Source organism: Lytechinus variegatus, chromosome 15 (genome assembly GCF_018143015.1).
Source record: "Lytechinus variegatus isolate NC3 chromosome 15, Lvar_3.0, whole genome shotgun sequence".
Lineage (NCBI taxonomy): Eukaryota > Metazoa > Echinodermata > Echinoidea > Temnopleuroida > Toxopneustidae > Lytechinus > Lytechinus variegatus.
The window spans coordinates 214,865-228,849 of record NC_054754.1 but is presented as its reverse complement, the minus strand read 5'-3'; the positions used below and the strand labels follow the sequence as shown (position 1 = coordinate 228,849).

The following is a 13,985-nucleotide window of genomic DNA, read 5'->3' as shown; positions in this document are numbered from 1 at the left end:
TGGCTCCACTCACCAATACATATCCAGAAATTGTTTAAGAAACCCCCAGAACCTTGAAAACAACGGTTATTCCTGTCTACACAAAGCTCGGCTCTATTTTAGTAACTGAAGAAGGCCTAACGTTAGGTCTAACATTAAACCCAACTCGTAGTAGGCTCATAGTCCTATGTCATCGTCAGACCCATTTAAATTCAGCGGTCCGGTAGAGGGTTGATCGATTGCAAACGATTGCTACTTTAGTCCCACATATGCCATATGTAATTGGAAACATCTAATGCACAAGAGGGAGCTATACACGTAGAAAAATATATTCATGGACCAGCAGGTCAATGTATTCATCGAAGGTGGACCGGCTGGTAAAATACATCAATTTTGATATCACATGACGCACTATGAACCAATCGCGCTTGGCTATCTGTCTTGGCTATCTAATATTATGCAATAATGTATGTATACAGCACTTTAAAAATGATTATTTTTACACCCTGAAAGACATTCCTTCCTACTGGTTACCCATGGAGAGTGGGAAATCTAGATAAATGCCTTGTTAGAGGATACGATTGTCGCTGTGGGATTTGAACCCTAGATCTTGTGGTTGAAAGTCTGGAGACTTATCCACTGAGTCACAACAACTATAAAATAAAATAATTAAATAAAATACAATTAAATAATTTGCAAGGTGTAAATTTGATATATTTACATACCTTTTCAAGTGCATTTATCTTCTTCTGCCCATCTTTTCTCTCAGCCAGTCTAACAAGGAGCTCCTCTCTCTCCTGATGCAGTCTAGCATTCTCCCTCTGCTGTTCCACCACTTGACCTTTGACCTGGTTCAGGTAGTTAGTCAGGCCTCCAACAATGTTCTCAAGCTCACTACGAAGCTCATTGTTAAGATCCGCTTGCCCTGTACAAGTCAGAATACAATGCCAATTAGATCAATATTGGAAGTTCAAAGGTACCGAACAATCCTTTTGGTTTAGGCACACTTGGTCTAATAATAATTTTGTCTTATTTCCTTGCTGAAGGACTACAAAAATCTTCCTTCCTACCTAGAATGGGACTGCTCTAGAAAAGAGAATGTTCTATTTAAAGACAATACTAGCAGCTTCCAGAATTGTGGGAATTTCTATACATATAAGCTAGCAGGTTCTTCAAGAATCATATCAGATCAGAAATCAGACTTTCATGCCAGTCTTCATGTCAGAGCATTGTTCATTTCTATGTGATATACATTAACTTCTGTGGAATTATTTGCGCACCATCAATGAACTGTTTGCAGTAGTTCTGAGGATTTCTCAGTTCTCATTGAAATCATCAACCTGTTCTAATGAACATTTGTCAACCCATGGATTGCTGAAATCATCACAGCAGTAGGTCCATGCTGAAATGGCTCGGTGTAAAAATGGCAGAGGTAAAAATGGCAGAGGTTAAAAGAGTCAATTGAGTAGTATTTACAGCAATTGTCATCCCTGAAAGCTGCCTATATTCTAGGGTTATCACTTTGTGGATCACCATACTACATGTGTACTTTACCGTACTTTACCATAAGAGTTGATCCCCCGACAAGGGTGTTGTACTGGAACCCCGGGGGCCACTTACATTGACGAGTGGATACCAGAGGCAACCAAAAAACACGTAAAAAGGATGTCATTTTCAAGAGAGGGCATGTTACATACGTAACGTAATAAGGGTGTCAAAAACAATAGCTAAGAAAGCTAAATGTTTACGGTCAGATTTGAGAGGGTATTAAAAATTAAGACTAAAATGTTTTATGAAGGATGTACTTTTTGCCCAACAGCCGTGTTTAGAGTACGATTTGTGCGAAGTGTGGGAGGTGAGGCCGTACTTAACCAATGATGTAGGTAAAGGTAAAACCAACGACCAATGTCTGTGACATAACAATTAGCATCGCTGTACTTGGTTAGGGGTCCAATTCAGGGGATACTTGCCAAGAGAGTCGTTTTGTTTCTAATACTTGTTAAGGGTAGGGATTCACATGCCAATACTTGTTAAGGGGTGCATTTTCAATATGTGGAAAATACTTGTTTAGGGTGCTTTTTGAGACCCAATGGTCACGCATAGTATCCACTCATCAATGGAAGTGCCCCCCTCCCCTGGGACTAGATCCTCTTACCATCTGCTAGTTGTTGTTCTAGACCTTTAACTCTATCCATCTCTGCAGTAAGTCTACCCAATGTATTGTCAAGGTCATGCTGAATGTTTGCATAGTCCTTAGCCACCTGGGCTGCTTGCAATTCCCTGTCAGCCAGCTGAGCTTCAAGTTCAGCCTGAAATATAATGATAAACAAGTGGAATGCCTCTGGCCGTCTCACCTGCATCACGCGGTTCAATATAGCAGCAGTGCTGACTTTGAATACTACTCTAACTCGCACAAGATGTTCAGTGATACATGGTTACTCTTATGTCCACTTTTTATGAACTAGACCAATAAACTTAGAGATATGATGGTTATTCAACAAAAACCCCAACATGGCCAAAGTTCATTGACCTTACATGACCTGTGACCTTGATCATGTGACCTGAAACTCGCACAGGATGTTCAGTGATACTTGATTACTCTTATGTGCAAGTTTCATGAATCAGATCCATAAACTTTCAAAGTTATGATGGTAATTCAACAGATACACCCAGTTCGGCCAAAGTTCATTGACCTTTGACCTTGGTCATGTGACCTGAAACGCGCACAGGATGTTCAGAGATACTTGATTACTATAATGTCCAAGTTTAATGAACTAGACCAATAAACTTTCAAAGTTATGATGGTAATTCAACAGATATCCGCTATTCGGCCAAAGTTCATTGACCCTAAATGACCTTTGACCTTGGTCATGTGACATGAAACTCGTGCAGGATGTTCAGTGATACTTGATTAATCTTATGTCCAAGTTTCATGAACTAGGTCCATATATTTTCTAAATTATGATGACATTTCAAAAACTTGTTGATCCCTCCAACATGGTCTAAGTTCATTGACCCTAAATGACCTTTGACCTTGGTCATGTTACATGAAACTCTAATAGGATGTTCAGTAATACTTGATTAACCTTATGGCCAAGTTTTATTACCTAGGTCCATAAACTTTCAAAGTTATGATGGGAATTCAACAGATATCCGCTATTCGGCCAAAGTTCATTGACCCTAAATGACCTTTGACCTTAATCATGAGACCTGAAACTTGCACAAAATGTTCAGTGATGCTTGATTACTATTATGTCCAAGTTTCATGAATCAGATCCATAAACTTTCAAAGTTATGATGGGAATTCAACAGATATCCGCTATTTGGCCAAAGTTCATTGACCCTAAATGACCTTTGACCTTGGTCATGTGACATGAAACTCGTGCAGGATGTTCAGTGATACTTGATTAACCTTATGTCCAAGTTTCATGAACTAGGTCCATATATTTTCTAAGTTATGATGACATTTCAAAAACTTAACCTCAGGTTAAGATTTTGATGTTGATCCCTCCAACATGGTCTAAGTTCATTGACCCTAAATGACCTTTGACCTTGGTCATGTTACATGAAACTCAACTCTAATAGGATGTTCAGTAATACTTGATTAACCTTATGGCCAAGTTTTATTAACTAGGTCCATATACTTTCTAAGTTATGATGTCATTTCAAAAACTTAACCTCAGGTAAAGATTTGATGTTGACGCCGCCGCCGCCGTCGGAAAAGCGGCGCCTATAGTCTCACTCTGCTTCGCAGGTGAGACAAAAAAATCATCATCGTGATAAATCTATAAATGTTATCTACATGTACAGGGCTGAATGTCCTTTCCTATGGTATAATTTATATCGTTTAATTTCTGACTGTTTGACTTGTGTTTTTATCTTGATGCACATTCTATGCTTGCGAATTGGCAACCAATATAGCTATTTTTCTATAGAAGAAATGTAACATGGAGGTTTATGGTTCACCATGTGTAATATGAACAAGGGAAGGAAATACAGGCAGAAAGATTAAAATGGAAAGACAGGAAAGGATGAAAAGAGGAAATTAGAAGTACAGGTGTATTCTTTTTCTTGAAAGTGAGTGAAGTCCTGAAAGGGACTGTAAACCAGATGAGAAGAGCTGAATATAGCTTGAGTAGCGATGGTTTTAGTAGTAATAGGATGAAGTGATGAGGTTACTCGATGTTTCGGGCAGGTTGACTGTCCATATTCAGGAGTCATTGTGAACCGTAAACCTTCTCCACGTTATAAACTCCACCATGCAAACCTACAAAGATCAACAGAAAAAATGTATTTATACATGTACATACACGTCTGGGGTCCCCTTTCTCCACGAGTGCAAGCTGCCTCTTCAGATCAGCCATCTCTCTATCCTTAGATTCTATGATATCTAGAGTGGTTGCCATGCCTTCCTCTAGCTGAGTCACACGGTCTTTGAGCCCTGTAACTGCTTGAAGGTGGTCCATCAACAACCCCTCAAGGTGATGCCGCTCTTCTTCATCTAGAAACTGAAAAATAGACAGTTTCCTTCAATTTTTCTTGTTTATTTCACAGGGATTATATTTTTTTTTACTGTTTATTCATGTTTTTGTTTACTAACATTCATTCATTCATCCATGTATTCATTTGGTACAATGTGAAAAATGAAGAACAAGGAAACAAATGAAATACAAATACATATAAATTAGCAATACAAAAGCCAGTGTCAACTGAATGGAAACTAATTTCAAAAGAAAGGGTCTTCCATTGAAGGATACATATAGCGTTGAGTATTTGACACACAAGTATGATTGATATTAATCCTTGTTTGGGTATATGCAGGGCACTACATGACTTTTCTTAAGCACTTGCCGGGTCTGGCAAGTAAATTTTTCAATAATTAGAAAATACTGACCCAAAAATATATTTTACTTGCCCGAAAAAAATCATAAAAAAAAGTTTTACTTCTTAAGAAAGTATTGTGGATTTATTTACCATTGACTTTTTTCTTTCTCTCTTTAACATGAACTGATGTACCTTGTACAGTGTACATGTACTTGCATTTTTTTCCAAAGGGATTTCATCATGCATGCCATGACCAAAATTAGGGTCAATATAAGAGAAAGAAGAAAAGGAAAGGAAGGGATGATGAACGAATGGGTGAAAGAGAGAATGAAGGAGAGAAAGAAAAAAGGCCGTAAGGAAAAAGCTCCAGATGATAGGAAAAGAAAGGAAGAAAAAAAATGAAGTAAAGAAAAATGAAGGAACAAAGGATAGAAGAGAGGAAAAGAAGGAAATTTTAAAAATGAAAGACAGAAATAAAGAGGAGGAAAGCTCAAACTTAAAATATCAATCATATAACAAAAATTTCACTAATATTTGTTTTCAATGAAAAATGCTCTGAAAATACATTATAAAAATTGTTAAAATACTAAAATGTTTTTAAAATGAGTAGAATTTCAAAGTGAAACATTTTCAAACTAAAAAATTAGATGAACCATTGCAGCACATGCACCTTTCTCCCCACTACAAGTTGAATTTAGAAAATGTGTTAACTTTGTGTTTTCATTCTCTTCTGTATTTTTGCTGGTGAAATATGACCAAGTTTATAAAGTTTCATTTCAGTACAGGTGTGAATTTTGCTGGCCCTATTCGGAAAAAGTACTTTTTTGTCTTTACTTCAAAACTCTTACCAAACTCCAACTACATGAATGTGAAACTTATAATGACTAGATTATACTCATGATTCTTCCATGAGATGCTTTACTGGTACATGCTTTCATTTAATGGACGAGCACATTTTTTTTAATCGACTGGCTTGCATTTTAAGTAATCACAAAGAACATTTTACCAATTTACATGAAGTCTGATATTATAGCAGAGGAAAATACAAGTTCCAGGGATGTAACTGGAGTTTTGTATAAAAACCTGAAAATGCGAAGCGGATCGAGCGAAGCTCTCGCGCCTTACGGCCGGGGTCCATGGGCAACGCCCCGGTGGGGGTCAGGGGGCGAAGCCCCCCGAAGCCAGAGCATTATTGCACATTTGGGGCCACAGGAGAGGCCATTTCAGGGTTTAAATTGATCTGATCACTTCAATATAAAACAGTCCAAGGCTCCAAGCAACGTTTAAACCCGCGTCTACATGTCGCGAACGATGTCCTTTTGACACGATGTACGGTACCATCCATTTTCAAGCGAGAACGAATTTAAAAGTACTGTCAAATTGCAAGTTACAATTCAAACAAATTCGCGAATTCTTGCACAAAAAATATTAAGCACCGTAAAAAAATGTAATGCTGATCCGATCACTTCAATAACAAAATTATCCAAGCAATGTTTAAGCTGTTAATTCCGAGTTAAGTCACGGTCCGAACGAGAGGTTGGCAAACAAAATATGTACGGCACATGTGCATGTGTTTGTGTGTGGAAATTGCGATCCAGGGGCGGTATTCTGAACATTGTCTTTTCTCCATATTTTATCTTATCTCAGAGATATGACAAAATCGGTATTCTGGTGGATGTCATAACTTTTGTCACAAAAATTGTCATAAATTTTGTCTCTTCTCTTTAGCGCGCACCAAAAATACGCGGCTTTAAATGCGCCTAATCCTTTTATACAAGCAAAAGATATGACAAAAGTTATGACAGGGGGTAGCAGTCATAAATTTTGTCATATCTTTTAGTACCAAATATCCCGATACCCTGCCGACTGAATGTCAAGCAAACAATTATATTATTTAGATTAGATTGTAGTATTAGTTTCACTCATCTTCCATGACAATTTTCAAAATTATTTTTTCATGCTACAATTAGTTAGGCCCTACATATTTATTCCTCCTTTTTTTCTCTGTTTTCCTTACTTTTATACTTCTCTAAAATTCTTCACAGCTCCCTGTCTCTCTTTTTAATTAAGCGCATCAATATACGCGTAGTTGCGCGATGCAAGCAACTGTTTTGGGGATACGCCCTACCTGCCACGGGGCTTTCCTATTGGCTAGAAGGGCTCCAACTGGGAACTAACGATGATTTTGATTGGCTCGCTTCCGAAAAGATGGGTGGGAACTTTGAGAGATATGACAGGGAAAAGACAATGTTCAGAATACCGATTTGTGACAATCATAGCGGTGTCATATCTCGGAGAGAAATGACAAAATTTATGACAAAAGTTATGACAGAGTTACAGAATACCACCCCTGGGTTCACTTCCGCATTCAAGCCAACTCGCGACAGCTCGACCATCAGAATTTCAGACAGCGAGCGTTCTGTGCATTGAATACTGTAATTACGGTCAGTATACTGACCGTAACGTAATCAGAGCGAATTTCTCAGTAGCCGAGATGTCGCGATTCACGTGGCAAGCAAAGCACATGTACAAAACACATTGGCGATCGATCGTCTTTTTTAGAACGTGCCGATCGTGAAATTTCGAAGGGGCCGGGTTTTCCGGCAACTTTCGAGGGAGGGAAAACCGGAAAAGTTGAGATTTCATGAAAATACCGGAAATCCGGCAATTTCCGGAAAAGTTACATCACTGAAGTTCAAATCATTAGCATTAAATGTGGATAGACATCTTTGGTCATTTTGAACTTATCATTAGGCGAGAACATAATATGCCCGCCTGTAATGCAGAAAATTGAGTTATTGGTCAAGCAAGAAAAGTGAAAGTTGGCGACTTCACCTTGACCTTCTGACCTCAAAATAAAAACAATTCATAGGATCTATGCAAGTACGTGTATCATACACACCAAATTATATGACCCTAGGTTAGGTTAAACTGAAGTTTTGCGTTTACAAGGACTGCAGAAGAGTAAGATGAAAAAATCTCACTGTGACCTTGACTTTTGACCTCAAAATCGATAAGGCTTCCTGGGGTCCATGCTCGTATCATACATATACACACCAAATTACGAGCCTAGATGAAGTTGAGCTGAAGTAATCGCGTTTACAAGGACTGCAGAAGGGTACGATGAAAACATGTACATGTATGTGCCACCTTGACCTTTGATTTTTTACCCTCAAAATCAATATGCTTCCTGGGATCCATGCCGGTATTATATACACAAAATAACATGAGCTTGCGTTACATGTAGGTTAAACTGAAGTTATCGCGCTTACAAGGTCAAATTAACAGACGGACGGTCACCGAGCATGATACCATAATACGTCCTGTAGGAAGGGCGTATAAAAATGTCAACTAATACATGTAAGTTATAAAACTTGCACTTTATGTAGATGTATCTGAAATTATAGTGTTTTATGTACATGTAAACTAAAAATAGGTTTAGAGGAAGTTCTCGAATGGAGAATTTGTCATTGTATGTAGAAGAGTTTTGTCAAAATTAATAAATTCAATTAGTACAATGACAGATGAGGAAGAATATCATAATGATGTTTTTAAAAGCAATATTTTCAAAGGAATAAAGTGTCTTTTTCGCGCAACATCTTCTGCAGGATAATATTAATGTGAGGAGCCCAAGAAAGATTTTCATCAATTGTCACTCTAAGAAATGTGGTATTTAAAACATGATGTACAGTATACAATGTAACATCACAGATTCATTCAGAAAGTTTCCTTTTTCTTGCATGAATATCATAAGTTTTTTTTTAGAATTAACATGTTATTGTTATAACTAATTACATGTATGATGATTTTGAAAGTTTAATTCCATTTTGAAATTCACAGGAATTTAAAAATGAAATTAAACTTTCATAATCATGCTTCTGTATGAAGTCACACATGTGACCCACTTCGTTTGATCTCTGACCTTGAATTTGCAAATTGGAGACAACAAAAAGTATTTCAAAATGATAGCGGACTAAACATTTTAATGTTTATAACCTTTAAATACTAAATCTCTATAAAATAATTAGATTTATTACTAATCAAAGTCCATATTTGTCATAATTAGGTCACACACGCCATGTAGCTCTTATTTTGGTAGTTCAAGGGCCTGTTGGATGAATATTTTTACCTGAGAAAACTCTGATACAAACTGAAAACTAAGGTTAGTCTGATTTACGCCATTGACTTTAACACAGGGCAAAAACTCAAGACCACCTAAGTTCTCTCACGTAAAAAGTTTTATGCAACGGTTCTCAGAAGTAATTATATATGATTGGACAAAATTTTAGGCTTACATATTGCATGTTGTTAATATAAATCGTAACACAAAAGATTTGTACAGCGTACTTACAGTGTACATGTTTGAACAGTAAGTCAATGTCTATAAAAAAAAACACTCTCATACAGGTATGTTTTCAGAAAAATACATGTACTTCCTTGTATAACACCTGCATAAATCATTAAAAAAATCAAGATTTAATATCATCTATACATTCCCTTTTTATAGATGCTACATAAATTTGTATCTTGCTAAAGAAATTCCTCTAAATCCATAAAACTGAAACTTCCACAACAAAATTGAGTCACATGCTTTGGACATATCCAGAAAAATTAATAGACCAATATTTACTTATTTTCCAAAGCTGCATCAATCCAATTAATAAATGCAATTCAGGAGATAAATGTAGAATGCCAAAAAATAAAACAGAATTTTCTATTTTTTTAAATATTGTGTTGACATATATTTTCATATGTACATAATAGTTTTCAAATAATTTATCGAAGACCAACAGTAGTGATACGGGATGACAATTTCTGTATAAAGATTTAATCATTTTTTTGTATATAGGCAAGACTGATTTAAAGGTCGAGCCCAACTCAGAAAAATGTTGATTTCGATCAAAACAGAAAAATCGAACAAGCATAATGCAAAAAAAATCATCAAAATCAGATGTAAGATGAGAAAGTTTTGCTTATTTTTCAAAAAAAGTTCTATTCACAACTCGGTGACATGCAAATGATAGAGTCGATGATGTACATCACTACTATTCCTTTTGTTTTTTTTTACATTAATGACCAACTTAACTGAACCATAAAATGCTATAACAATGGTAATACCACATGTTCAGGGAGGAATAAAAATTTGTTTCATAGAAAAATGAGAAAATTAGTATATTATATTTCATATAATAAAATACAGAAGAAACAGTGAGTGATGTCATCAGTTCCCTCATTTGCATACCGACCAGGATGTGCATATAACTGTTTTGTGAAATCAAGCAAAACATGAAAATGTCATAACTTTCTTATTTTACATCCGATTTTGATTAAATTTTCAGTGTTATGCTTGTGGATTTTTCTTTTTCTTCAAATCAACTGGGGTGGACTTATCCTTTAAGAAAAGTTTCTGGAAAACATCCTGTATTTTAAGGTGTTGAAAATAGAGCACCGAAGTGTGAAAACATAAATTTTCTCTATCTGGGGGTTATTTCAAAATTTCTGATACCATATTTCGGTCGAGCATTATGAAATACCTCGACAACCTATGTTTGGTGGGAATCTGTCCATGGGGGCCTTTATGACATCATATACATGTATGCATGGATCAGTCTAGGTATAGCATTATAAAAGCTGATATGCAAAATAAAAACTTGTTTGTGACATCATCTCTTTAGTACTTAATGAATTATAACTGGAGCTACAAGGTGTATACTAGTAGATTTTTTTAGGTATGTTTATAATTCATCACTCGCAGCGATGGAACTATCTTTTCACTGATCTTTTCATCCTACAGGGTCATAATGTGTTATGAATTATTTGGGTAAGTGCAAAATGAAGAGGCCATTATCACTCAATATTTTTGTTACATCATTCACCTGCAGTGATGATTGATATAGATGCATGCACGCAATATGCACAAGCAGTAAAACTTTGTGCAAAATATAAGTGCATTGCTGCTCAATACTTTTATTGTGATGGTAAAATTCCCTTTTGAGGTCTCAATAAACCTTGCTGGAGCAAGATCTCAGTGCATAGTTTACATACACACTAGCATTAAATACATGTACATGTACAAGTATGGATTTTCTTTTCAAAAGAAACCTTGATTTTTTTTTATTTAATCAAAGTTGTTTTTATAGAGACATTGATATCAGTTTCTTTATTTGCAGTGGTTCCCAATGCGGAATATAAAGCATGTAATCACCTCTTGATTTTAGGTGACAAGGCAAACTATCACTTCCTCAGCAAAGGTGGATGTACTCACTCATACAATACAATGATACCAAAATCATAAAATTTGATGTGTACAGTGTATTCAGAGCAGCAATGGCAGAAATAAAGATGTGTTTTGGTTCGCATCAAGGTCATTAAATATGTATAACATCTCTCGTCATCAATATCAATTGGATGAAAAAAAAACTACTTTTTGAGGACCTTCCTACTGACTGTATCTAGGCATTTTATAGTTGAGCAAACTTTTGTCTCCTCTTACAATGTACATAAAATTAGGTCAATGGCAGACACTTTGAATATCAAAATATATGTATAGTATACATACTTGGTCATATTTCACCAGCAAATACATATATTTTGTTAATATTATAATCATGTTTTCAGACAGCAGTTCAACCATACATGTAGATCACAAACACTAAAATGCCCTGTTTTGAAAATTATTTTTCCCAATTTATATTCTACATGTACATTATAGAGTATAGAGGATCTATGGCAGCCATTTTGAATACCAAGAAAATAAATATTTTATCAAAATCATGTTTATTTCACTTTTCAACCCAATTACAGTCACTTTATAGTCATTGTATTGGCAATTTTAGGATTTCCAAAGGTAATTTGTTTGTGGAAAATGCTCAAGGTTACTCAATAGGCATGATTCAGAATCAGCACCCTCGAATAGACCAGTTTGTAGTTACTTCAGGGACAATTTTGATCAAATGACCTTTCATTTCTTTCATTATGATATGCAGATTTTAAAGCAAGATATTTCGTAAACTTGCCTTACATAGCAGGATGAAGAAATTGAATAGACCAGGTGACTAGAATAGCACACCAATGAACACTTTATGAGGGTATCTGTTGCATTCCTATTGGAATGCATATCATAGCATGTTGTACAATGTATACTTGGCAAACTGTGAATACCAGTCGTTCGTGGACGCATTTTTGTTGTTGATGTAAATGAAAACCGCAATTCAAAAGAATGTAAGCATGATCAAGACATCAAAGTTGGTGCTTATCTCATTAGATCTTAAACCTCCATGTCACTTAAGTACAAATGACCTTCCTCTGATCAAGCTTAGAATCTTTTGATCATGCGCAGAAAGGAACTACGAACTGGCTTATTGACAAGAAACCAGAAATAAAAACATTGGATTACTTGTATCTAAAAAGCAATGTTCGGTCCAATTTCTATCCCGGGCCTAGCCTGGGGCCCGTTGCAGAAAGAGTTGCGTTTAAACGCAAGCCAAAAAAGCTATCGCATGTCCCAAATGCATGCTGTTGATTGGTTGAGAATCAAGTTGCGCATGATTTTTAGAGTTGCAATGGATTGCAACTCTTTCTGCAACGGGCCCCTGGACTACTTGTACATGTATGTACCTGGTCACTAGTAAGGAAATATAGAACTAAAATGTAAAGACGGAACAACTGTCTACTTATTGTAAGATTAGTATATTCACAAAAATCTACCCAGCTATATATTGCAAGAAAGAACCTATGATGTGCATGGCTGCAAATTCCTATATGTAACATCATGGGATCATCCTCACAGCCATAGACAATTTTCTGAGTATATGTAATAACATCCATGCCAGTTTCTGTAACCATCGAAACATTCCCCCTAAAGGCCTGGTCCCACTGACCGACCATAGGCCATAGAGCGAACAAGCAAAGGTTTGGGGTGGCTAAATCCGTTTTTATCTGCTCAAGACAATGGACAAAATGGGCGAACAATGAAATCACAGGAATGGATGCTCAAGTCCCCATTCCACAGAAAACAAGACCTCTGAAAGACTGCTGTAACACCATGAGCCTTGCTTGATCTTTCAACAAACTTTCAAAGATCTCTAAGGTGTTTCACAATTCCTGACGGCTCTTTCAGTGGTCTACGTGGTCTCCATTATCACCATAACTTTTTGAAACGGTTCAAAACAGTCTTTCAATGAACTTTCTTTGCACGATCTTTTGACAGTCTCTCAAGATTTTTATGGAGATCACTGTAAGACTGATGATAGATCATTGAAAGGTCTCAGTGAAAGATCACTGAAAGACCAGGCAAAGTCCATGGAGAGAATTCTGAAAGATCACTGAACGACCATTGAAAGTTCTATATAGGACTTGTCTAAGAACAGATAAGAAATATCCATCAGTTCATTAAGGGGTCTTTCTGAGCCATTCCACAGAGATGACAAATTTCAGCGATCTTGGAGACTGCTGTAAGTACCTTGTCAGTTTTTGGTCTTTCAAAGGTCCTTCAAAGTTCTCCCTTCTGTTGAATGGGGGCCTTAATGGATACAGAGTGTATGAAACTGTTTGCAAAGAGTATGCAACAGTGATATAACGTTTTCCAACGGATGGCAAGATTCTTTTCCATTTTACATTCTCTCTGCATCCTTAAGTGCAGTGGGACCAAGCCATAAGTCTTTACACTAATTAAGACAGAAGAGATTGACTGAATAACAATATTTTGATCACTGACTTCACATACCAATCATAATGCTAAGAAAATGTCCAGCTTACAATTGGATAACTTACAGGGGTTTTCTCCATTCTGCTTTCTGCTTCCCGTAACTTGTTGTTTGCTAGTATGATTTCATCATCAGCATCAGCCAGTTGCTTGTGTAATTTCTCAAGACGTTCTTCAGCTATATAGTTTAAATACAATGTAAGTACATGTAAAATAACAAGTGAAGTTATCACGTTTACTAGGACTGCAGAAGTGTAAGATAAAATATGTCACTGTGACCTTGACCTTTGGACCTCAAAATCAATCCATGCTAGTATCATACACACCAAATTATATGAGCCTTTATGTTACAGGCCTTGTCACATCGTACCATGCAAGCCTTGCGGGCGACTTGCTGGTAACTATTTTCCAGCACGCAACAAAATTTCTGCAGGCAAACAAAAACTTTCACAAGCTCTGCATGCACGACGCGTGCAAT

The 13,985-nt window shown here is 36.5% G+C and overlaps 1 protein-coding gene across 1 annotated transcript in view; it reads right to left on the bottom strand.

Annotated features, from left to right (window-relative positions):
- Positions 1-632: 632 nt before the first annotated feature.
- LOC121428950 (centriolin-like) overlaps positions 633-13,985 on the bottom strand; it is a 49,805-nt gene continuing 36,452 nt past the window's right edge. Inside the window, exons 7-10 of the mRNA XM_041625844.1 lie at positions 13,576-13,685; positions 4,290-4,487; positions 2,135-2,288; positions 633-904 (exon numbers count right to left, since the gene is read on the bottom strand). Of these exons, the coding sequence (XP_041481778.1) occupies positions 633-904; positions 2,135-2,288; positions 4,290-4,487; positions 13,576-13,685 (734 nt within the window). The remainder of the gene's footprint in view (positions 905-2,134; positions 2,289-4,289; positions 4,488-13,575; positions 13,686-13,985) is intronic.